The 26,152-nt window shown below is 40.1% G+C and overlaps 1 protein-coding gene and 1 long non-coding RNA gene across 6 annotated transcripts; both read right to left on the reverse strand.

Moving 5' to 3' along the window:
- Nucleotides 1–1,331: 1,331 nt before the first annotated feature.
- LOC136786385 (penicillin-binding protein 1A-like) lies at nucleotides 1,332–8,278 on the reverse strand. Of its 5 annotated transcripts, none has more exons than XM_066977155.1 (7): nucleotides 7,389–8,216; nucleotides 6,466–6,510; nucleotides 5,781–5,825; nucleotides 4,531–4,569; nucleotides 3,568–3,615; nucleotides 1,962–2,009; nucleotides 1,332–1,524 (listed from the first exon to the last, which is right to left on the reverse strand). In XM_066977155.1, coding segments are annotated over exons 1-7 (477 nt in total). In that variant the 5' UTR covers nucleotides 7,639–8,216; the 3' UTR covers nucleotides 1,332–1,522. The 5 variants fall into 5 exon arrangements, 4 of the variants coding, with proteins under 4 accessions (XP_066833256.1, XP_066833266.1, XP_066833265.1 ...); XR_010824938.1 differs by lacking the exon at nucleotides 1,332–1,524 and adding an exon at nucleotides 4,983–5,098 and having other exon boundaries at nucleotides 7,389–8,255; XM_066977165.1 differs by lacking the exon at nucleotides 6,466–6,510 and having other exon boundaries at nucleotides 7,389–8,263.
- Nucleotides 8,279–14,340: 6,062 nt separating this feature from the next.
- On the reverse strand, nucleotides 14,341–25,733 carry LOC136786387 (uncharacterized). Its single transcript, XR_010824940.1, has 4 exons — nucleotides 25,555–25,733; nucleotides 19,750–19,830; nucleotides 16,504–16,650; nucleotides 14,341–15,473 (listed from the first exon to the last, which is right to left on the reverse strand). It is a non-coding gene; the product is annotated as an uncharacterized lncRNA (long non-coding RNA).
- Between the last annotated feature and the right edge of the window lie 419 nt (nucleotides 25,734–26,152).

The following is a 26,152-nucleotide window of genomic DNA, read 5'->3' on the forward strand; positions in this document are numbered from 1 at the left end:
TGGCTGTGAACTAGCTGTGGCCAAATGGAAAAGATACTGGTCTAACCATACTTGCCTTACAGGGACAGTTCAGGACATTCCCAGTTGGCAGTTTCGGCATATATCAATTAATCAGATGGCAGGGCCAAAATAAACAACAGCAGGGACTTTTTCCATGTTATTAGAATAGATTGTCAAACACATGGTTAGAGGATGCTGTACAAGCCCAAGATTTACATTTATGGTACATAATTAAATACCTGATACTCCATGGAGGACTAGTAGACGCTAATATGCAAATCTTGATATGGAAAGCCATTAATTAACAGATTGCTGTTGGGAGGAGTAGTCGTCTCACTGCAGAATTTCTGTATCCTTATCTTCTTCCCTCTCTGCTTTTGGCCACTAAGTGAGAGCGTAACAATGGGATAGGTAGGTATACAAAGGCAATATGCCCTCATACACAGCTTGCTGTACAGCAAAAATACATTATTGCCAATAGATATGGACCAGTTGAGTGATAATGTAGCCTTAAATTAGAAGGCCATCACCAACTCAGAAAGAAGCCCCATCCAAAATAGATTTTTTTTTTTAACATTTAAATACTACCCAAGTGGCTAACATTGAATTTGTGAGTTTGTAACCCCATTTTACAGACAGACGGTTAGACTCATACCAAGTGAAAACCTGAGTGCTAGAAATGCTTACATCACAGATTCAGGAGTCATTTTTGGTGACTGGCACATATGAAAACAATGCCAACAGAATCAATCTAGAACCACAATCTTGTTCCTCCTCACATAGGTCTCAGTCTGTGATGGTAGCTACAAACTGTCAGCAAAGAGAAGCAAGCCATACTAGAAAACTAAGTTAAATGAGGGCACTGAAGATGACAGGTTAGGCAACGCCCTTCGGAGTCCCAACTTCCTTAATCAGTGTCTGAGGAGCTGAAGTGATCACTGTTTTGGTGGTATACAAGAGGATAATTTCCATCCTCATTTGTCTTTGACTGGCCAACCAGGCCAGGAGAAGAATGATCAGATAAACTCAAAAATGAAGTACTTTTTGAAGGATTTCCATAGAGCTTTCAAAAGTGGTTTTTGCTCTCATTTTTGTTAGTTTTTTTTATTCCATATTTGAGGCTCTGAGCCATCCATTTACTTGTTCTTTAAGAGTCAGCAGAAATATTTCCAGCCCATATCACACTGTAATCACACAGTGATAACAAAGTTGTGGACAGACCATCTCTTCTTGCTTGCAGGGAACTTGACTTCTAAGCCCAGCTGAGCAGTTAGGGTTCTGTATTGATTGGTCCTCTTTCTAAAGAAAGAAATTACGGCACGACAGCAGGGCAAGGAAAATTGATGTTGATTTATTGCAATCCAGGTTCTAATAATAGAAAACACAATGAAGATTCAAAGCAACTTTTACAAAAATGTTCCTAACCTACAAGACAAATTCTGTAATTTTAAGAATCAAATGTTCCTGCAATAGAGCTGAAATTGCCAGTTCATCACCACGTTTCTTCAGTCCGTGCGCCACATTCTACATGGGAAGAGATGAAAAGTGTTAGATATTGAATTATATTAGCTCACAAGTGTCCCAGTATGAAGTAACACTAAGACACTGATCCATCTGTTGGGACACGGTATGGTTATCTGATAATCCCCTCTTTCTTATTATTTCATAACAAACATTCTTTAAAAAAAATATGCAGATACAATGCATGCTTATCTTAGTTTGGATGTCTACATTTCCCTAACAATTCTGTCAAGTTTCATCTTAATCTTACAGAAAGGTAGAAATGCCATCTTTCCTATGAGACGTTGGATCATGTCAGAATCCTAGAACTTAGGGCACAAGAATATCAGAGTGAAATCTATTTATTTTCCTTATATCAGACAACATGGGAAATGGAAGGATCACATCTGTCAGGAGAGAAAAGGCATTTGGACAATACTGGATAACAAGTGTTCACTTACATGGCTGATCTCTTCCTCCTGCATTTTCCTTGACATAGATGAATTCTTCTGTAACAAGACATCAGAATGGTCACGCTGCTAGATGATACCCCCCCCACACACACACACAGAGCAAAGAAAACAATACAGCCCAAAGCTTTGATCTGCCAAGAAGGTCACAGTAATGGCCAAGGATGTTTGTACAGATTGGGATAGTCACAAGAAAACACTGAAGGGGAAGTATAGAAATACAATAATCTGAAAAGTTCAGGCCCCCCTTTTCAGCTAAAAGTGCTTATTACAAAAAAAAAAAAGACAACTATGCAACAAGCAATCCTAGATAATTTTAATCCACTCAAAGACACCTCATCTTATGACTTTCTTTCCATCAAAACAAACCACCCTCAAAAGCAGACATAACCCTACATTTTAAAATGAAGATTTAGATCCAGTTCCAGATCTGGACATGTCCACTCAGATGCGGGAGACTGAACCTAGTTACCTACTTGGGGTAGCAACTTCTACCCTTGTTCATGTAGACACAAATTCATAATCTTCTAGAAGTAAGAGAAAGACACTTCAGGCATGATCAGGCAACAGAGCACTGTGTCCAGATCATGAAGATCTGAGATCTCCAAACTGATTGAGACCCTGAAGAATACATACAAAGTATGTAGTATCTGCATAAAAAGAGTAGGATTTTTGCTATAGAGGAGCAGGAAAAAAAAAAAAAGACTAGAAATGAAAACTCATGGAGACCCCCCGTCACACATCGCTCATTCAAACTGATGTTGTGCTCAACTGCTGGCATGAGGAAAAGGTTCTAAAAAACAATGGACAAACAAAAACCCAGACCAATAAAGTCGGTTCTTTGTAACAGTTCAGTTGGTCTTCTTCCTTGCCGATTGGATGTGAGTTACTCAAAAGGTTATCCAGAAACCAAGTACCATTTGTAACTGACCCAATGTATGGGCCACCTGGCGCTTGCATGCAGGACCTGATGCCTCTGTAACTATGCTGACTTTGCCAGGAAGAAGGAAGATGGACCTATGATGCCCAATAACGGAAAGATCAGGAATCCTGGGATTGCCGTGCATTGCCTACATCCTTTGTAACATGCAGTTCTTCTCTGGAGCTGACTCACATTAGTTTTTGATACTTTATGGATCGTTTGCTTCGTCCTGAATTTAGATCAAAATCTTAGTGTAGCCAGGAGGCCTCCACATATGATATTAAGATAAATGCTTATTATTTATATTACCAGTATATGTGGGTACCCTCATTATGAACCTTGGGAATATTTTATTATTTTCTGTAGTTTAATATCATAGCAAATATACTTATCATTGCCATGTTTTCCTAAAACAAGAGTTACAGAACTTGTACATATCTTTTACTTGTACATATCTTAACTTATTAATGTAAAACCTTGTTTACTGCTTCCTCACTGTAAAAAAAATGATCTGCCGATTTAAAAAAGTTTCCATGGCACAAGTTCCCTCTCCAGCATTTTCACGTTTCTAGTTTTTTGGAAAAGTACCAGAAAATATTTTCCTTACATATTGTAAAAAGAGACACAAACATCACTGTTTATAAGCGAAATAAAAATAGAGAGGAAACTTCTTACGTGTTCTGTTCCTCACATATTGCTCAGTGGAGATACTGCTGGGCTCACCTACAGAAAAGAAAAATCAGAACTCTAGGAAATGTATGGTTTGGATCCTTTTCATCAAAGCTGTTTGCAATTTGCCACAACAGGGTACTGTAGGGTTGGCTGCACTATGCAAAGGAAGCAGAAGTGGCAAGCTAGCTGAATTTCCTGCATCCCCTCCCAGTAATACCAATAACAGGTAGCAGAGTTCTTCATGCAAAGCTTTCTATTTATCACATACGTCAACTATAAGAAAAAAACTGAGCGTGCTATTTTTCCCCTCTCAAAATAAGTGCCCACAGATAACTCTTTCCTCTGCTTATGATTTATGTACCTAACTTGTATCTGCTGCAGGCTTGAAGAATCCGTGACAAGAATAAAAATTAATAAAATCCTGGCAATACAACAAAGAACATTGTGACAAATTAGGATATTTGGATACTGTTAAACAATGTTTGGGCTTCTGTTTACATTTATTTAATTTCTATGGTATACTTACAGCTGGAGAAAGGAAATGGAAGAAATATTGAAGTTTTTATCCATTTCCAGCATAATATAGCATACTAAAAATAACTGATTAATCTCTGATGGCTCCAAGAAATTTTCCTACTAAACTAGCAGACCAGACTTCACATTTTCAATATTTTTAAGAAATATTTCTTTTAAGAAAAAGAAATACTTTCTTGCCTTTTACAAAAAAAAAAAAGCAAGAAACAATAAAAACCCTCAGTCCGTCTGCCTCTCATTATACTTCACAAAGGAATAGGCTAAGAAGCCAATAAGCAAGCAATGACTATAAAATTTTCCTTCTTCTCTCTACACAGTAGGCTTCTATGCCATAGTAGAAATCTGAAAGGTGTGTGAGAGTGTTATGTGTGACTGTTGGCAGAAGATATTTGCATATAGAAGGGTTAAAGAAGCAGAACTCACTGGACATACCAGTCAAGTAGTCTTCCTCTGCGATAGAGTCATATTCAACTATTAAAAAAGAATATTATTATAATTAATAAAAAATACTAACATATTTTAAAAGGCAAAGATTTTTACGGCTTCACAGGAAACTTCAGCCCATAAGAAACGAACTGAGGTTCAAGTTTCATTCTGCGGAAGAACAACTCAAGTCAGATGTAGAAGACAGAGAGGAAGACAATGGTATGCTGACCTGCCCACTTTTTCCTCCCATCACCCCAAACCCTCCTGAAATCCATACTATCAGGAAAACAGTATTAAATATTTTACTTGCTAACGAGAAGACTGAAAAGTAATGTTGCTGGTAGAAGCCAAAACCCTCAGATTTTTCAGTGTTTTAGGCCCAGTGCACAAAAGCCACGTGACGAAGTTACACTCCAGCCAGTCTCCTCTGGGCACACATCCCAGCAGAAGGTACTCACTTCCCACATCTCTGCTACACCGCTGTCCCCAGGAATGAACTGCAGCTGGTGAGCATGCTGACCAACCGTGAACTATACTTGGGAATCCAAGCCACAAAAGACCTTGTGTATCTGTGCTGCATAAGCAGAGATGCAAGAGAAAGGGAAGGAGAGACACAGTTAGAAACTAGATGAGCAACATTTGTGCAGACTGCATGAAAAGAGATCCTATGAAGCAGAATAGCCACCATCAAGGTCATGGAAAAGCTGAACTCAGAGCTCTTTCTGTTGGTGTGGCAATTTGCCAAGTTGGGGTGCTTTTTTAATCAAACATTGAAAAGAAAGAAGATAATCAGAGGTGGAGGATACTGCAGCAAGGGCGCCAAAGCATGAGGAACTGAGGGAGGCGTGTGTGGGAAGGACAGGCCTGGAACAGCAGAAGGAATGTAGTTCAAGATTGCAGGAATACTGGCCATATTATTGCAGGAAGAAGATTTAATAGGAATAAGGCCTTCAAAATTAGTATGAGAGGTGGTAAAGAGGGAAAGGAATCTAAAGAACATTAATTTATGACTTGAGTTTAAGCTCGCCTTCCCACTGTTTTCTGATACAAAATCAGGGCTTTGGGTCCCAAAGGCCTGAAATGTCACTAAAGCAAAATCTACACACCTTTAATAGTCTGGGTCTTCGTGTCTCTGGCCTCTGCAACCTCTCATACAGTGGGAGCTACAGTCTTTCATGCAGTTATGGCAAGCACATGTATCACAGTAACAAGAGTTAGGTACTTCAGAAATAACAGAAAGTGCAAGACTAACTTACTGTATTCACTCCTTCGGCCTCTGCTTTCACTGATGGTCACTTCACCTGCAGCAACAAAGGTGAGTACAAGAGAGCATATTTAGGCCAGCTGTGCCCTACTAGCTCTGCTCTCTAACACCTACAAATGCTTAAATACATGTGGCCATCTGTGATTTTGGGCAAGACCTTTGTATTTGTCAGTACCCATCTGCAAAAGAAGTGTTGATGAATTTATTAAAAATTGTATGATAGTGATAGGCATGTAAATATCTTAGATTAAAAGCAAACAGGGCTCAGAGAAGAGTCTGCATACCATTTTTGAAGAACATTTTTCTTCTGCTATGATACACTTTTGAAATTGCTGTCAATAATATCCATTCAAACTCATTGAAATAGATGCAATTTAAGAGATGTAACAGTAGGGACATGGCTCTTTAAGCCTTTAGATCAGCTGAGAGGCCATGAGAATAGTTTATAGGGGCTTACATATCCCAGAAAACATTCCAGTTATCAGTTGACCCCATTTTTATGGTTGATTTTCATAGTTGAAAGTTTACACTACTTAAAATGCGTTTCCATGCAGTGTCACATGAGCCAGCATGCAAAGCCATATGTAAGCCACCCCCTGCATAGATCTCTTGGGAGTAGTGGTCTGTGTGTCCATTTCTTCTGTAGCTGTTGTGGGTTACTGGGAAAAGAAACTCACCAGTAACTTCTGTGGTTGTGTCCTTCGGGTAGGAAGCTGTGACATCTGGGAACAATTATTAAAAATAATTAAATATCTCTTGTATGCCCCAAAGACATGAAATACTTTCTGGAAGCTTTCATTTCCACAGCAAATAGCATATACCTGAGTAACCCAGCACTCCATTGTCTTGAGCTATGGGTCAATAAGTGCTAGTTTGATCTCTAGAGGTCTCAGGCATACACAGTAATAAGGACAGTAGAATTTTCCATCAGTGCTTCCCAATACCACCGTGGGTCTCTGCACTGTATTTGCAATGTTCTTTGCCCAGAGCTGCTTACAGCACCTGGCACGTGAGCTAGAAAAAGCTCCTGTACAGATCTGATCTTAGCAAGGCTTCAGCTATTGCAACATGCATCTCATCTGGAGGGGAGATGGAGATGCACATTATCATTTTGCTTATGCAGCTGTATTTGTTTGGGACACAGGAAATTCGCAGTCCTGCTGGCTTCTCCAGACCATCAAGCCCCAGAAGGGAGCATTGCTGACAGGCTCCGGAGAGAGCCTGAGCTGCCTGAATTTCTTGATTTCCAGGGTCACCATGGTTTCATGCTCGAGCCCGGCAGGCAACAACCTGCAGGGTCCTGCCACCAAACCTGTGAAGATGGGGCTGCCGGGGAAGAGGTCCTGGCACAAACATAGTCTGAGGCTGTGAGATCCCCAAACACTGGGGGCTAGGGAAAGCTGTCCTACCGAAAACAGACCCATTGCGCCAGACGGCCAATACACCCCTATCCCACTGCCTGCATACATAGCAGTGAGGCTGCTGGACACAAGCAAGCCTGCTGCCTTCAGCTTATACCCAAACAATGTACCCCCAAACTGCGTACCACCCCTTAAAGCTCCGCCTGGCGATGCTCCCCCTTCCCACCTGAGGCCGTTACCTGGCGTTGCGCTGGGGAAGGCCAGCAGTGGGGCCGGGAGGGCCAGCAGCAAGGCCAGCCAGGCCAGCAGAAGCACGGCTTCCCTCGGCATGGTCGTCGTCGGCCTGCCCCCTCCGGGAGCCCGGCGGCCGCCATTTAAGGGGCTCCCGGGGGCCCCGGGCGCTGGTGGGGGTCGCCTTGCCCGGCGACGGCCTCCTAAAAGGCTGCCCCGGGGCCCAGGCTGGGCGCAGCGGGGAGCCGAGAAACACATTCCCGCATTTTATGGGAAGTGGAAATTCCTGCCTTTCGCCATCCGCTGGCTTGCAAAAGCGCAGCCCGGGGGCAGTGCTCCACTCCTGCCTTCCCTCCTCCGTCCTGCCCCTGCCCAGCGAGGGGAGCTGGCGCCCACCCGCAGACGCCAGCCTGCAGAGGGGCCAGAGCCCTGAAAGGATGGGTGGTTTTTTGCATGCTGCAAGCTCAACTTGATTTGATCCTTCTGCCCTTATTTTTATGGCCAGCTCCCACTGCTCTTAGGGATAAGGATTGCAAGGACTGCCTTCCCGAGCTGCAGAAGGCTTGGAGGCACCTGCTCTAGTGTGACGAGGCCTGTGTCAGGCATCCATGAGTCCATGTAATGGCCTCCAGAGACCTGCCTTTTAATTCTCCTCATCAGGAAGGAGCTGGCTGTCTGCATGGGGAAAATCAACTGTTAGAAATTAAGTGACTTATCTTAATTAACAGCATGTCATGCTTTAAAAGATGGCAGAGTTTGTCTACATGAGACATTAGGTGGTGATTAAAATCAATTAAAGGCTCCGTCTTCTTTAGAATGCAGCATTTCCTGGTCTAGCCAGGATGAGGTGGTAGCTGCATGGTCATTAACAGCAGAGCTGGGCCCTGCAGAGCTGAGGAGGAGCAGTACAGAGTTGAGTAAGGTCATATTCTGGTGTATCAACCTGGGACAGCATTGAAGCAGGTGATTTTATGCCAGCCATGGAAGGTTGGATAACGATGGACCTGGTGTCAAGTCTAGCAGTACAAAGTTGAGCCTCCAGTATTTTAAAGAGGTTTCAAACTGCACAAGGTAGGGATATTTTGCAGTGGTTCTAGAAAATCTCAGGACAGATTTACTGTGATATCAAAGGCTAGTCTCAGTTTTGTTGCTTACCAGAAGTCTCTTCCTCTTGCTCTGTAACAGGCTACAAGATGTCTTTGCTCAGCTCTTAGGGAAAGAAACAAAACTCCCAAACCCAGAAGCTCGATTAGCCACACAAAATTCTGAAGAGATTTAATGGAAATCCAACATAAGGAGACATTAAAAGACAGCACTATCTGTAAAGAATATGGCTTCAGACTTGAATCTGATAAATCCTGTGCAAACTCCGTTTCTATCACAGAGCACTTAGCATAGCCTGTGTGAGAGGGGACATGAGTTTCTGTGTGTACTGAGGAGAATTAAAAGATGAGCAATCTAGTTTCTCAATGAGACTGTGAACTAACATGATCTCCTTGGCCCCCCAGATTTTCTGTCATGTAACTGATGCAATCCTGTTAATGTGCCCCAGGGAGAAAGCAGTGAAAAAAATAAAGGAATTTATTTGAGGGAAAATAGAGATATAAGTATGAAGAGAGAATTAAACACTGGTGGAAATGCATCTTTATTAACCCCCATTGTCCTTCCTTACTGAAATCACTTCTTGGGTGACTGTCTTGCTCTCTTCTTTGTCAATTAACTATCAACTTTCTTGACATTATTATTTACCAGTAACCTCAAGTCCTTGTTCTCCTGTGGTTTTCACACCTTATGAATTTTTTCATGTTATCCTTATCTTGCACTTTCTTCTTCTACCCTTCTAATACTCCCACCCTTTCATTTTCTACTTGTTAAATGTCCAGTTTCATGGTTTTGCCTGTGTCTTGGACTGATTTTTGGATTTATAGGCTGTATTGTTATCCTGAAGAGGGGAGAACTAGGCTAAGTCTGAAAAAGGAGGATAAGTAGCAATATCTGTAAAACAGGCATGCTACAAACTGGCTTCTCCACAAAACCTGACAAATAAAGGGGATTGCATTAGTCCTGCAGATTACATCAGGTTATTTGTCATGTATGGGCTCCTTACCTATTCCATGCCTTTCTGCTGCACGGTACAAATACAATATGACCCGTGTTTACAGGTTGTTAGTTTGGAAAACATCAGTCACATTTCTGAGCTGCAAGAGGAAGTGTCTCATTTTAGCATTCACATCATCTTTGCGTTGTGGTAGACATGTTGGACTTGCTTTTTTTAACTCAATTCTTAACCACAACACATTGTACACAGTTATGCAGGCTTTTATCTTTCTTCGTGCTGCATGAGAATCTGAACCCAAGTTGCCACTGAGATTTTAAGTATAAAGTAAGAGCAAATGAAGAGTGCTGTGTGGACTCCAACTCTCAGGCCAGTGGACTATGAAGTACCCGGGGATCTCAGGACAAAACCTCTGCTTCTGTGTGTATTTCTGTACTGTCGGTTATTAAGGCATATTCATTTACTAAAAATGGAAAGGAGACAACATGCAGCCAGATGTGCTACTCTTCAGGGCTGAAATCTATAAATTATCAAGGACTCATGGCTGCCATTCTGCCTCAACTGCATTTCTTACCATCTCAGGTTGGTTGTTGAGGTGTGTCATCATTTCCGTTTTAGAGCTTGTGTTTTTTTATTTGCTGTTTGTTATCTGACTTGTCATGCAATAACAATTGAATGAGCATAAGGCCTGATCCTGCAAAAGAAGTCAGCACTTTGCCTTTGAGTTAAATGGGGTCTGGATAAAAGGCTGTTTTTGACCATTGACCATTACAAGAAAAGAATGACCATTGTTATAAGAAAAGAACTAAGAGTTCAGAATTAAACCACACATTGAAATCAGCTTAGAAATATATTTTATTAAACTGAATATGTATAAGGATATGGATTCAAGAAGAAAATCATGTAAAAGGTGGTGCTTCGAGGCTGATTTTTTAAGTGCGTGGATTTTGTTGAATTATTAAAATTTGTTCTTAAATTTCCAACTGTCTTTGAATCGTCTCTCCTGTACAACTGGGTCTGAGAAAATTCTAAACACTATCACACCTAAGCACAGAAGGAGAGTGGCAAGTAGGTAAGGACTAATACAGCTCCTATTGCAACTGGAATAATTCTTAAGGGTCTGAGAGTTAGTGCTCAGTAACAGCTCAATGATCACATTTGGAAATATTAGTTCTAAAAGGACTAAGAGGCTTCGTCCTCCACTTACCCTCCCATTCCCTGGGGAGTATAGTAACAGAAGACCATGTGAGTTTTCTTTGGCAAACAAGATTCCTCTTGAACTTGCACCCCCAGATATTGGACTGGTTTACTGCAATTAGGCTTGTCAGAAAGGAAAAAATCAAACAGACTGCTGAAGGACATATGCACCCACAGAACTAGTACCCAGCTAGTCCTTGGTAAAAACAAAGGAAGATCATCTGAATGGACCAGAACTGTAATAATGAGTTGATACAGCTGATAAAATTTCTTTTAAGTTCAGGGACTAAGACTGACTTCAGGGATCAAAGCTGGTTTTCTGTTCAACACAGGCAGGGGGTAACTTAGATTAACCAGAACTGGCAAGAAACACAGCAAAGCTAGCGTAGGGTGCCTTTTGTTTTATTAGAGAATTCATAACCAAATTCATAACCAAAACCAGCAGTATCACCACCTTTTCCAGCATTATTGCTATCTTGAATGAAGCCCCTGTGGCAGACAGGGAATAGAGGAAGAGCTCTGTCTGTGTTTGAAGAAAGTCCTCATCCTTAGTGAACCTTACTATAATGAAATCTGAGAATGAACTACTCAAGTCCACTGCCTCACAGGAAGGTTGCATATATGGACTGGGGAGTCCAGCTATGCAAATAGGTGGTTAGCTGATTCATCTCAGACAGTGGGCCACAGTATATCCTGTCATTTAGGAGGAGCTGTATGAGTTTTACATTTTCAAGTCCGAGAAGTGATGAAGTCTTTGGCTTACTGTCAAATGGCAAATGTGATACATACTTGATTGCACAAATAAGACAGATACCTGTGTTGTGCCATCTGAGAGAGTCAGTCCTCTCCTCAAACTGGTGTACATATCTTTAGCTTGTGTCTCACCCTCTGAATGCGTCTGTGCCACTGTTTGTGTTTGGACCACCCTCAGTGAGTACAGGTTGACATACTTCATGAGGAAGGTGACAAGACATTGAGGCTAGATGAAAACAACAAAGCTGGCTGTGAAATGCCAGGGGACTTTCAGTTGACAGTTGCAGCTCAGACCTCTTGCCCAAGTTTGTGATACATAGCTGGCTGCCACATCTTTAATACCAGTGGGAGACCAAAGACATTCAGGGATTCACCCTTACCAGGCTATTCGTGATAGCTGAGATGAACCTTACCTTTGTGCAGTAAACATCCACATCTGATTCTGTATTATGGAATAGAAGGTGGTTCCTCAATAAACTGCACACCTGCATCTCCAGGAAACGCACACTAAATCCCTTGTGCAGTTAAGCACATCCTATGAGAACGTAGAAAATGAACCAGTGCAGCTCATAGAAGTTCCTTCATGTTCATGGCTCAGGTCTCCTGACTAGGTCCTTGGTCTTCCAAGCAACTCTACAGGAAGACCTACTGGGGTCTTGTGACTGGGGTCACTGTGGTTCCCTTGATGCCCAAGCAGCCAAGGGGAGGATACATAGCTATCTCCTCCTTTCTGTCTGCATGGAAGCAGGTCAGATCTTTTGCCCCTTGAAGTTCTCCTGCCTGTAGAGATGACTCTGCTCTGGGATGATTTCCTACACAGGCAGGTAGAGAGTTTTTTTCTAATTAAATTCTCACATCTCACATTGTTGACTTGATGCCAGCTATTATGCCTCCTAGCATTCTGTTGCTTTCCAGAGACATACTGTTAGAGTTTCTCTCAGGAATTGATGCATTGAAGAGAATTGCTAGGTAGAGCCTGAATATTCTGCTAGCTCATAATTTGGCTGTCTAGGGAAGAAGATGTACAGTGTTGAAAAGCTGAACTGTAGTACCTCTCTCTTCTGATGAACTCCTGTCCCTTCTTTTCCCACCCTTCAGCTTTTACAAAGAGAGTGCTGAATTTCCAAAGAAAAGGGTTTGAAATTAGCCCTATATGAGGATTTTAGTTGGTCTTCTAACCTTTATTATATTTGCCTTCAAGGATATCCTAAAATGTTTGTTCTGTGCTGGTTTATCAAGGACATCCTTTTAATGACTTGTTTGCATTCTTTTAATTATCTCCTTCAGTCTTCACATACGCGTTATTGTGTCTGTGAACAAAAGGGATGGTGCTTATCAGCAAGGGTTGACTGGAATGGGTGAAAATCCAGAAAAATAGGCCAAGCCAGAACAGCAGGAATGAATGTCACTTGTAGCTCCAAGATGTGCCTGAAGCCACAGGGAGAGAGAATGCAATAAAAGGAATCAGGTAAGCTCCAGGGAAAAGGAAAGGGACCAAAAACAAAGGAGAAAGACAGCTCCCTAGAGCCAGATTTACAGTCAGATGTAATTTTTAGATGTCATGTGTAAGACATGTAGTATTATATATATAATCAATGACCAGACAGTCTTGTTTTAACAATTCAGTGACAGATAGTCCATTTCCCCCTCAAGCTGTATCTTACAAGGATTTTGCCTTTATGTTTGAGAGCAGGCATGTGTGAGCATGAAACAAATGCAAGGAGAAGGGTATTTCCTTTCTCACCCATATACATATCCTTAGTATTGTAAGGATGAGAAACCATTGCAAGCTGTCCCTGAGAGCAACCAGGCTGATGAGGCTCAGAAGAGTCATCAGCTGGCATGGCTCCAACAGGCAAGAAGTAACTAGAGCTCATCATGGAACCACAAGACCCTGCTGCACACCTGCCCATCCATCATCTGTATATTTCTGTCTGCCAAGAGCCGTCAGCAGGAACATACTTCATGTCAACATTTCAAAGACACTAAATAGACTGTAAACATTGACAAACTCCCCCAAATTCAGTGAACACAATTATAGTCTCTGCCTTGTGAGAATGAAAATCAGGCTGAAGTTTGTTAAAATTGCCTTAAACACTATAGTGGGCTCATTGTCAAACCCACAAAAACGCAAAGTGTGCCAAATTCTTAGTAAACACCCAAAACAGTCACTTCAATTTTTAGAAGTTAACAACTTCTCATTTTAATCAAAGTCATTTCCCTCCTTCAGCTACCGAGCAGCATACAGAGCAGTACATGCATGCTTCTTACTGCGTTGTCTATGTTGTACATGTGGTTACCTTCCATATGGTAGGACCTGCCACTTATATTCCCAGGGATCTGCTTGTAGCAGCTGAAGACCTGGTTGTCTGCATGAGTCCCTGTTGGGCTTATAATCAGTGGCAGTTTCTAATTGGTCCTGAAATGCATTTCCCTTTGCTGTGTTTGCATATGCAGCATCTGGGTGGATGTGCGCTTAGTTCCTTGTGAAGCTGGCTCATTCTGAAATGATGACCTTCTCCTTGGTAGAGCTTGTATTGCCAGGAACTATGACTCCTGCTGCTGTGTATCTGCTATTATTGAACAAGTTTTATATATACAAAACTACATTACTTTAGCTTTCAAAGACTGTGGAATTTTTCTCGCTTCCAAAGAAAGCTGGAGCTAACTTATTTAGGTTGACAATTTAATTTGGTTGCAGGGGTTATTTGATAATTTTATGTGAACCTTCAGGCTAAAATCAGATCAGTCTAGTGAAGGACAACAAAATGCAGCTCCATTTCAGGTCCAAATATCTCCTGCCACCTCTTCTTTTATTATCTCTGTTTTTTAAACTTTTATTCCTCCACTAGTATTTAGAGACCTGGATTTGTCCCACAGCCTGGCAAGCAACATGATCTCAAGAAAAACATAACCATTTTCTTCTACTATTCACTTGATGCTCTGCTTCTGTCTTTAGAAAGTACTTATTAGATCAGCACCCCGCTTCCTGACAACAGCTCAGAAGTGTTGCAGTCATACAGTTAATAAATGTATGACTAACATAAGAACAAATGCTGGCATGCTAAGTGCTTTACTAAATCTTTATTGATTTCTGGTGAATATATTATAAAAACATGGTGCCTTATCAACAGCAACAACATTGCCTAAGTACAGATAAGCTTAGACACAGGGAACAATTCTACAAGTATTCGATACACTGTATAGTCCCTCCTACTTCGGGACTGCAAATCATTGCTATCAGCCTGTTCAGAGGAATTATAACAGAACCAATGAAAATTCAAAATAATGTAAAAACAGACACCAAAATAATAATTTCAAACAAACACATTTAAACCTGAAGTGGTTTAGTTCCAGTGGAGGGTTCTGATTTAACTGAAGCTACAGCATTTGGGGAAGAAAAAAATCAAAACAAAACAAAAATGAATTGCTGCTCCAAGACAGAAACAACATATTGTAAATCGGTGAGATACTCCTCTGGACAAGCAGAACAGAATAATTTTACTCAAGCCAGTGGGGGAATGAGACTGAGACTTCTCTGCTAAACATTTAAGTTCCTTGCACCTTTAATAAATCCCACCAGAAGTCTGTCAGAGGAAGAAAAAACACATGTAGGTCTAGACTTGGAAAAAAAAATAAGTTTAGGGCAACCATTTGCATTCCTTGTTTTATCCATGCATTTTTGCACTTCAGCATATTGAAATCTAAAAGCTTATCTACATGCAAATTACGGCAAAATCAAGTCAGGTGTGAAATAAAAGTGATGTTCCAAATGGGTCTACCTGGTCATTTGCGTTGTCTACAGAAGACCCAGATCCAACGTTTGATGCAGCAGCTTGAGTCTGCGCCTTGTTACATGCACTGATATAGTGAGATGCTTGCCGGCATTATTATATTAATAATATATAATATATTTTGTCCACATATGGAGGCATTTAATGAAAATCCTGGAAGAAGTAACTGAAGAGTGGTCAGTCTGGCAGCATGTCTTCTTTCATAGAAGTCTATTCAGAGAAGATAATGTAAAAATAAACAAACTTCATGTCTTGTTTTGTTGAAGAAGCAGAGCCTTCCTGTTCTGACTTACCTGGAAATAAAAAGACAAAAGCTAATAGAATATCTTAGTGAAGTTCAACCTGCTGTGAGTGTCCTCGTGAGTAACGGGAGGGCAGTAACCTGGGCATCATGGGGACCACAGGTAAATGTGCCATGCCTTGGGATGGAGGTGTGGTAGTGCAAATATGACTAGGGAGACACAGTGAGGGGGACATTGCTCAGTGACAGGGACACTGCTCCTGGCACAGGTTCTGAGGTGGTGACAGCCGCCAAGGGGAGTGATCTGGAGGAGCGATTAAACACTTTGTAGCTCTACAAGAAGTGAATCTGTGTCTTAATACTAGGTCTGTTTTCCATGCAGTGTTCTTTTACTAAAAGATTTCCCAAAAGATCCCCCAAAAGCTCTAACATGAGACAGGCACAGATGCTTACAATGTTTGTATCTTTCCCTCCACGTGTACCATGTCAGCCACCCTGTCCCAGAGGAGGCATTGCCTTTTCAAAGCTGCCCACAGAGGGCTCTAGGAGCACTGGATGTGAATGGGAGGATTTTCTCTGGAGGGCTGTTCCCTGCCATTCCTAGTCTGAATTGGACAATTGTTCTTCTGGCTTCTTTCAAACCCCAGACTGATAAACACGGCTTGTTTGTCTCAAGCCACTTCACTAGATCCCTGTTAATGTCCACCTGGACAGCAGTTGTGGGAATCACCTCTAGCTGCACCAGCCATTTTTTTTTTTTATTATTTTTTTCACTTCATGGCCTGCTGGTGGGGTTATTTCCCTCCCCAGCTGGGAGACAACTATGGTTAAGTGATGAAGCAGATCCAAGACTTGCTCTGACAGGCAGTTCTGGCAAAGCTCTTGGGTATTAAAATGTGCCCAGTTAAGTGCACTGTGCATCAGCAGCAAGAAGCTAGATTTTATCGAGTGTGATTGTGAGTTGATGGCTGGCTGAATGTGTGGCAGAGACTTTATCATACGGGTAGAATGCTTCCTTGCACCTCTTCTGATAAATGTGAACATATTGTATGAAAATACAGATAAGGATAAAAATGTCTTACTGTGTTTGTTAACTGGACTGCACCATCTGCCTCAGGAATTATTACATTTCACAGCTAAAAGGATCACACAGATGAGCAGAATCACTGCAACAAAGTACAGGATGATGGCAAAGTAACACCAGTGTTTGCTCTCATAGCAGGCCACTGCTGAAGAGAAAAGGAAGAAGGGTCTCACAACAGCCAGAAGCAACTGAAGTTTTGTTTCAAGTTAAGTTTTGTTCCCAGAAAGAAAAAAATAAATTTAAAAAGTCAGTTAGCTAGCATACAAAATCACTTTAGCTAAGCCCCCAACAGGAAATGTTGGAGGATATCATCAGTCTGTGCTGCAGATGCAATACATGCAATTGAAAGTGTTGTTGTTGTTATTGTTGTTTTGTTTGTTTTGTTTGTTTGTTTGTTGTTTTCCAGGTAAATGTATTTGTATTAGCTAATTCTTGTTCTAGAAAATGTTATTATTAGTTTTAGTTATAATTTTAGTTATTAAGTGAAAATAAAGCCTTATTTTTTTTATGTTTATATATGAATTCACATTTTCAGTGTCAGAAGAACCTGGTCAGTTCTAGTTTTGATCATGATAGCTCTTAAGAAGATGCCTGAAAATGTGACGTTTCTGAAACCACGCACAGCTTTGCCAGCACTGCTTGCCTTGCCGTGCAGTTTACCTGCTGCTATTGCACAGCTCTGACAGTGCTTCTTGCTCTGCAGTATATCCGGATGTTCTGTCCCGGAGTTTCCCTGGGAGAATGACTCATAATGTTAGTGCTAGCATGGGGTTATTATTCTGAGGTTACACAGCTGAAGACCCAGAAGGAAATCATGACATTCCCATTCCAGCTTTTGGAAAAAGTTTTCACAGGTAATTTGGAAATTTACAGGCTGCTTTTTCCAGGTAGGCTCTTACCACCCTTTTTAAGCACTCCAAAGAAATACATGTTTAATTAGTTGTTAAATCCCTGCCATCCATTATTTTCTGCTTCCACTGTAACCCTGTCCAGCATCTCTGTGCCTGTGTTCTTCTGATCCCTATCCCTTCCCACTTTCCAGACCAATCTGTATAATAATAATAATAATAATAAAGATCTAAATGAGAATTAGAAGAAACACCTGATTTCTGTGACTTTTAAAGAGGTTTCAGTGAAAAATGTGAAGGCACAAAGGTCACCTATAGCATTTTGCCTGGATTTTGATAGTTCTAGAACCAAATTGTGCAAACTTGGAAATATGGGTAGACTAGGCAGAATCAGAGAAGGCGAGAAAGAAAGCGAGGACTGGAGTATAAAAAGGCAGTCAGCAAACAGAATATGATGATATATCAAAGCCATACACTGCATCACTTACAATACTTTTAATGCTGCAATCCAGTCACAACTTCTGTGGCAAAAAAAAATAAAAATAAAAAAAAAAATCAGAGGGAATTTAAAGAAAGCCAGCAAATTGATTTTGCCTTTATATCAGCAGGACTGAAACTGCATTTGGTCCACTGTCTTTTCTGCCTGACTGGAACCGTTAATCAGAAACACCTTCTAAAACTGTCAGTTTCTTTTTCCCTGCGGTAAGGCAAAATTAAACCAGCAATGGAAACATTTGTTCTCACTTAGCATTTTCTGCAGCTAACATTTTTTCTATAAATATCTTAATGTTCTTCTGCAATGCATGAATGCAATATTTTCTTTCCTTCTCTTATTTGTTTTAACCTCATACAAGTACATGTGAGTTAAAACTCCTATATTATTTTTCTTTGCAAAGCCAAATTTTGTTTTAGGGCTGGTCTCACTGATTAAAAAAAAATATTTTAATGCATCTTAAAATTTTCACTTCAGAAAAGATCAGACACAAGTTATCCGAACTTATTAAATAACTGTTCAAAACCTAATTAGCTATCACTTTCTAAAATTAACTCAATTTCTCCAATTTAAATAATATTGCGGACTTGTTTATTCTCTCTAAATGCATTTGGAAATGAAAAAACATACACAGAAATTGTTGCTAATAAGAACATAGAGCTTGCCATTGCAAAATAATTTTAACCACATGTTCTGAGCAACCCCTCAGGATCAAAATCATCTGCAGAAAAGATGGAAAGTAATACTGTCCCATACCCTGGAAAAGTGGGCTATTTGTCTGCTGAAAGGGTGGGGAGTTGCTGTGTTGTTTATCTACTTGCTAGAGGCATGGGAAAGCAATTATTCTGCTACCCATTCTGCGTCAGATCCTAGACCTCCAGTGGGCCACCTGGCCTGCAAGGTGCATATACATTTGCTTCTGGGATCCTCCTGGGATGAAAAAACTGTTTCCTTCTCGGAAGAAACCTGGCCATATTTCACAGAACATTCAATGGTGCAGACATGGACAGTGCCAAACTTTACTTCCTCTCCCCAGAACTGATCTCTAGCACAATCCCCAATGGATATTGTCATGGTCTATGTGAGAACCCTCATTATGTTCCCAGCAACATGCTGAAATGTATTCTGTGCCCTACAGTAAAACAAACAAACAAAAACCAACCCAACCCAACGAACAACAACAGCAACAAAATCAAGACGCACCCCCCCCCCCCCCCCCCCCCAGAAAAAAAAACACAAACCAAACCACAGGAAAAAAAAAAAACTGAACAGAAAAACAAAACCAAACAAAACCAACATACTTTGGCAATGTGCAGCACAGCCTTTTAAATTCAGGCATATCCACCAACATCACAATGAAAAAGATCTCATGGGGCCTAAGGGAAAGAGGGGGCCAGGCATTCTGCTGTGCAGATGCAGCCAGTGTGCTCCAGAGCTCCTTGCAGTGAGCAGCAGGGACGCAAATATGTCTGCACCACCATGCCCTCAGACCATCACTTACTCCCTGGTGCGATCCACCCAGTCAAGCACTGACACAAGAAAAAGATTTGCTGGACTGAGCCGCAGAGGCACCCTAATGCAAGGGACAGGGGTGCCATAAATCCTTGTAGGCTTAGCTGTGGCAGAGGGACAAGAAGCTTGGCCGAAACAAAACCTGGGATGGGAACCCGTGGCTGCACATGCTAACTTTGTAAACACTCACCGTCAGCCTCCAGGCAGGGGTAACGAGCAACAGGGAAAATCTTTGATGGTTTTTAAATTTGCCTAAATCATACCTACATCTCTGGAAACCTAGCACCAAGTAACTCTTCCATTACGTGTAATATGTAATTAATAATAAACGGTATACAAAGAGGATAACATTTAATGAGAAAGATATAAATTTCCTGCTGTATTGCCATACTTGTATGTGTAGACGTGGATGTATTGTTGGAGTTGTCAGATTTCCATTTCACTTTCACCTCAGCATAGGTGATCTGATCACCTGCAAAGACAAAAAAAAGTGCTACAGTTAGAGGAACTGCCTGAGGCCAAATCTCGCAGTTCTCATCAGACCCAGTACCCTGCAGCATCAGACCTGCTTGGAGAAAATGGTAAGAGCAAAAGCACACACTAGAGGTTATTTGCACTTTTTTTTTTTTTCTGTGTCACTGGATGAATTTGCCAAAAAGAAAGTAACACAAGAGCTCATGCAACTTACTGTCCTGTTGTACAGTTTTCCAAAAAAATCCAAAAGATGTTATTCAGTTATTAAATTTTAGAAAAATTAAAAAGGAACTGAAGGAACTGTTATCACATGCTGAAGTACTCTATTATAAATTCTATTTTTTTTTCTTTTTATTCCGTATGCTATCCACATGTATACTTTCTGTCAGTCTTTAAGTAAAAGCTAATCAATGGCAAGTTAGTTTAGTTTTGTTTGTTTGCTTTTTGGCTAAATTATTATTTTTTTCTTTATTTCTCAGTAAACTTTTTCTTCCTAGTGAATTCAGATCTTGCACATGGATATGAAGCATGCCTGTTTTCTACAGCTTCTTTCACACAGAGGAGCACAGCTCCTAGGGGAACAAAGCTATGCTGTACTGCATGTGCGTAGAGACAAGCTATTTTACAGTCCCTTATGGATTAAACATCATTTCTAACAATTCATCATGTAAAATATAAGCTTATTATTTCACACTATTTTCTTTTCATCCACAGATTTTTCTTCCTCAGGTTCATTCTTTCAAGTATTTAAATGAGGTTTTAATGAATTGCTGGTAGGCACCACGGCAGACAGAGCACAGATTTTTCAGTACAAACCATTAATTTAACTTTCTCTTCAAAAACATGAAAGGGAAGCCTGGCTGCAGTTAATTCTCATCCAGAGTAGTCCAAAAGCTTCTTCCTTCCTTCCTTCCTTCCTTCCTTCCTTCCTTCCTTCCTCCCTCCCTTCCTTCCTTCCTTCCTTCCTTCCTTCCTTCCTTCCTTCCTTCCTTCCTTCCTTCCTTCCTCCCTTCCTCCCTTCCTCCCTTCCTCCCTTCCTCCCTTCCTCTTTCTTTCTTTCTTTCTTTCTCTTTCTTTCTTTCTTTCTTTCTTTCTTTCTTTCTTTCTTTCTTTCTTTCTTTCTTTCTTTCTTTCTTTCTTTCTTTCTTTCTTTCTTTCTTTCTTTCTTTCTTTCTTTCTTTCTTTCTTTCTTTTTCTTTCCTGTTCTTAGTCACAGGAGACAGAAACTTGAGGGAGAAGAATTAACAATAGACTTATCTGAATCTTTATTACTTTGCTAATTTATGACCATTCTCACTTGAGAAGAGAGGAGGCCCTCTTCTCTTACATCAGTGCTCTTGGCATTTGCTTTTCTTGACTAAGAGTTGTTTACAAGAGAAGCTTTCCATAATTGCTGCAGAACTGGCATGGCCACTCTCTTTGCGCGCAGTGGAGCAGTCATCTCCACTTAGCTGAGATACGCATTCCTCTTGGCTTAGAAGTCACTGTTTCACAAACCAAGACAATGGAACAGGTCTTTCTATCATTGTGAACATTTATCTTATTTGTTGTAATGAAGTTTAGAAACCACAGGGAACAACTGATTTTCCTCCAGATACTGTTTCTTCTCTGTCTCTTCCAAGTGTTACTTGTCATTCTTCTTCCTTTTTTTTTTTTTTTTTTTCAGTTTGCCAGCTGCTCAGCTGCTCATCAGATAGAGAGCTTCCCAGACCATCCTTGTTTTAAGAAATCTATTTTTAGGAATTATTTTGTAAAAAAACTCCTCCGTCCTTACACTTGATCAGACTGTGTTTGCATATCAGGAAGAAGTCTTCTTTCTTGTCCTTGTGCCTCAGAGCATGCACCCATTCCTTCTGAAAACCACTTAGCATCTCCAGACTGCTTGGAGGTATTGGCTGCACCGAAAGAACTGCCTCGAGACAGAGAACATTTAAGCAAAATAAGCCATGGCTTGTCTGTTATTGAGAGACATCTTTTCCATACACAGAAGGATTGCCTCTTGTTATGCATGGATCCTGTGGTAAACACTCTAGCATTTGCTATGGCACTGTATGACACTAGGTTTTCAAGAATGACATGGTGGAGGGAAGTCTTCCTGTTCTGTATCTGGTGGTGAGTCAGTAGCAAACCCTCAATTGCTCTGTTAACCACTAGCATGGTTGTGACACTCATGGTTGCAACCATTAAAAAATGTGTTTCAAGATTTTTAAGACCAATGGGACTAATAAAATGTTGTCAGGGTGGGTTTATCCAAAGGCATGGGATTGCCTGACAAACTGCACAGTCCCTTCTTTCACTTACGGCCTCTCAGCCTCAACAGCGGACAATACCCATCTGCTGTATTATCAAGAATGTTTGATAACCTGGGTGGATTTGCTAACAATAATGCAAGTTGGGCTGGAAAAGGACTTGGCAGGATTTTCAACAGCAGACATTCATTTTCCTAAGAAAGAGGGTCATTTTCTCAGGTTGCTGTGCCTTAATACCAAGAGAAAAATCATTGCTCTTCTTATCTTTGGAGAATTTGCCTACACTTGATTGTAATTATCTATGGATGCTTAAGCTGGCATCTGCATAACAGAGGAGATCTTTTCCACTATCACTTTAAAAGCAGAGCATCTTTCAGCAATTAGAAATCCAGAGACAGGTGCTAGACATTGCGCTCAAGGCAGTCTTGATGTCTACTTCTGCCATGTCCTCTAGCTGCGTCATATTCACAGTGCTGTTAGAGGAACACCTGGAAGATATCTCACTGCCCAAAGTCTCCACAAGCCCATTGTCCCAAATAAGCAAGATTGTGAAATCAGAGTAAGAGGGAGAGGGAAAGTGGAGGGTGGTGGGACATGCTTGACAGACCCCAGCAGTTTTCTGTAGATGTGGCAGTGGAAGGAAGGAAGGAAGGAAGGGAGGGAGGGAGGGAGGAGGGAGGGAGGGAGGAAAAGAAGGAGGGAAAGAAGGAAGGAAGGAAGGAAGGAAGGAAGGAAGGAAGGAAGGAAGGAAGGAGCTTTTTTTTTTTTTTTGGTTTGTTTCAACACACAACCTTGTAGATTGCCTACTTTTGTAGATTGCCTACTTGTAGATTGCCTACTACTGCATCTTTTGCCTTATTTCCCACGAGCTCTGTACATCAAATTTGCTTGCTGAAATTTATTTATTTATTTTTTTTCTCAAGAGAGAAATCAAAGAGATTTTTCATTGAAGTGCCATGGGGAAGATGATCAAATTCAAATGTAAGCAGGGCAAAATGTAGGATGAGTCCAGCAAAGTGAAGATTAAAAGCTCTTGCCACCACATGCAAAAACTCAACGCAGCAGTGCAGGTGATGAAGGGGGTTGAAGGGAGGGAGAGGAGAAGCTGGGTGCAGACTTGCAGGAGATGTGCATAGTGGCCACAGGGAAGTAGGCCAGACTTAAAGCTCTGTAATCAGATAAGACAGCACAAACTGTGAAGTCCGTAAGTCAAAAAATGCTCAGAGGCAGGGCAGTATGAAACCCCTTTTCTTTGCAGGTCTAAACTATCATTCCAGTCTTGTAGGAACAACTTTGGCCTTTTCCAGGTCTTGATATATTAGTGATCTAAAGTAAAATATACATGGAGTAAGACAGCAGCTGCTTCCTTTGCACCTTGTCAGGCAGGTGGCTGAGAGTGAACTCAACTGCTCTGAGCTCACTGTAGCATGGCAAATACCAAACTTTTGACTAAAGAAAAACAACCTCCTCAGTGTGCCAGATCTGCCTTAGGCTTATGAAAAATGTTGAATCTAAAGCATGTTAATACCAAGCATTATCAAATAGCTCTCATATTAAATTCACCATCTTTCTCACACAAAAGCCAAGGAGTCAAAACAGCTCACAGCACCTGGCAAGACGAGGACCACAGTTTCCTGCACTGGTGTTCTAATTGGTGAAAGCAATTGAGCACATGTATAAATGGAAAATGGGAAGAATGTGTAATGAGTATGGATGTTATGTACATTCTCATTATAACACGAAAGAAAAATCTTAGTTAAATAGATTGGATGTTTTTTCACTTCGTCGCACTAGGACACACTAACAATAGGAGGCAAATTCAAGACTGATTTAAAGTATTTCTTCAGGCAAGATATTAGAATCAGCCTGTAGAAGTAATTGTTTTAGGAAGTTATTAAAGTAAATAATTTATTAGGAGACCAAAAGGGATGCAACATTCACAGAAGTGACAAGGATATTGGTGTTACAACAGCAAAGATTTTTCAAAAATATTACGAAAAGGTAAATGTCATGCCGTCATACTCTAAAGGGTAAGAAAAAACATTTTGCCTGAAATTTGATTACTTAGTTGGCCTCATAATTGGCCGTATATATATATATATATATTTTAAGGTAAAAAAATTAGGTTCTGCCTGTCCAATAACCTAATACTGGCAAATTTCAGAATTATGTTATTGCATTAGAGGGCTCTCAGGATATATATATATAAAAGCAATTTTTTAAGCATATATTCTGAAGTATATTAGAAACTGTGTGAAAGCAGTAAAAATTACAACAATAATAAAAACATTAAAATGAGTTTTAAAGGATAATGTTAGTTGATGAAACAAACAAACAAAAAAAGATGGAACAGACTTTTATGCTCTCAATTTTTGAAACATTTTGTACAGATGTATTGGATGTGTGAGTACACCTCCAATAAGTACTTACAGGGTAATTCCACACTGGGAATTATCCTGGCAGTTCAGCACTTCTGCAGTGAACTGGTTGTGACCATATAGTCTAAGAGACAAACTGAGTTAACATATGAAAGATGAAGACATTGCACTGATACAGATGCTTTTAGAACTGTGTACCAAGAAGTGAATCTACAAAACTTATTTTTATAGAATAAAAGTTGCTTTGCTAGCATATTCAATATACATTTGCCTTTCGTACTATGATCTCTAAATATAATATTAAATAATGTGTCCATACTTATTTTTTAACTAGCAAAGATCTGGTTTTTGATCAGGAATTAAAACAAACAAATAAACAAACAAAAAACTCGATATTTTTGTTTTAAAAACATGAGGTATATCCATTAATGGATATCTTTGTCACTTTATTTCTTGAAAAAAATATTTTTAAAGTAATGTAGTTTTATAGTAGCAGACATCAATAGGTCGTACACATGACTAAATTTTGAAAATTATAGAAACTTCTACTGATTATTGACTTCTGTTTTTCTCAACATTTAACTTGCAGAAGAGAAAGAAAAACAGAGACAGACAGAGAGAAAGAAAGAATGAAACAAAAGTAAGGAAGAAAGACCTATTGTTTTACAATTTAAAATTATTTCTGGTGTCTAAGAAAATTAATCAAAGTAAAATATATACTACAGGAGAGAAAATCTCAGTGTCATCACTGCACTGTAACTGCCAATGAGTTTTCAATAATTTGTATTAATATCTTGAATTTCTAATTGTTAATGCAATTCAGAAACAGCACTTTTTAGCTATACTATTGAAATCCAGAGTGGGATTTTAGAGGTCAGTCTTTACTTTTGCTAGAATTCAATTTTCCTTCTACTAATAAGAAAAAAATTTCCAAGCAAATGGATATGTAATAGATAGATACTAATATTCTTAAAAATGCTTTTAACAAGACTTCATCTTCTTATGAATGTTTCCGTTCAAAGAAAGAATGAAAGATTTAAGAATGTGTCACTGAACAAAGAAAAAGTAAGTAATATTAAGATGACCATTTGTTACCTGTGTCTGAATTTTGTGAAGTAAAACGCATTCTTTCCTCAGGTGATACCTCTGCATAAATCACCTCACTTGCCATTTTGAAGAAATGTCTTCAGATCTGCAATCAAAATGGACTCATTGAAGGAGTAAGTACCCTGTATGACATCCTTTCTGGCCTCCTCCCACCTATCACACCATGTTAGGTCAAAAGAAATGTTTAGATGTCTGTAAAACGGAAGGAAACTAGATACTTCTTTCTTTAAAAAAAAAAAAAAAAAGTAAATGTACACCTTGCACACTGATAATTTTTATCTGGAACATGACCTGCCATCATGAGTATGCTCGTATCCTGTTCAAATCAACTGGACAGTAAAATATTTTTCAACAACAACAACAACAAAACCAGTTTGTGATTGTCAGATCACCTCCTCCTAAACTTTGCTAACTTAGGGTTGAAATCAGAAAGCAATGATGAGGGGAGGAATAGGGGAAGTATGAAACATCACTAAAATATCTCATTTCAATACTCTTGAATTGGGGGAGGGGGGGGTTGTATATTGATTTTTTTCTTCATTATTCCATAATGAAAAAAATAATATTTGAAGTTGGATTTGAAACA

This window comes from Anser cygnoides, chromosome 1 (assembly GCF_040182565.1).
Source record: "Anser cygnoides isolate HZ-2024a breed goose chromosome 1, Taihu_goose_T2T_genome, whole genome shotgun sequence".
Classification (NCBI taxonomy): domain Eukaryota; kingdom Metazoa; phylum Chordata; class Aves; order Anseriformes; family Anatidae; genus Anser; species Anser cygnoides.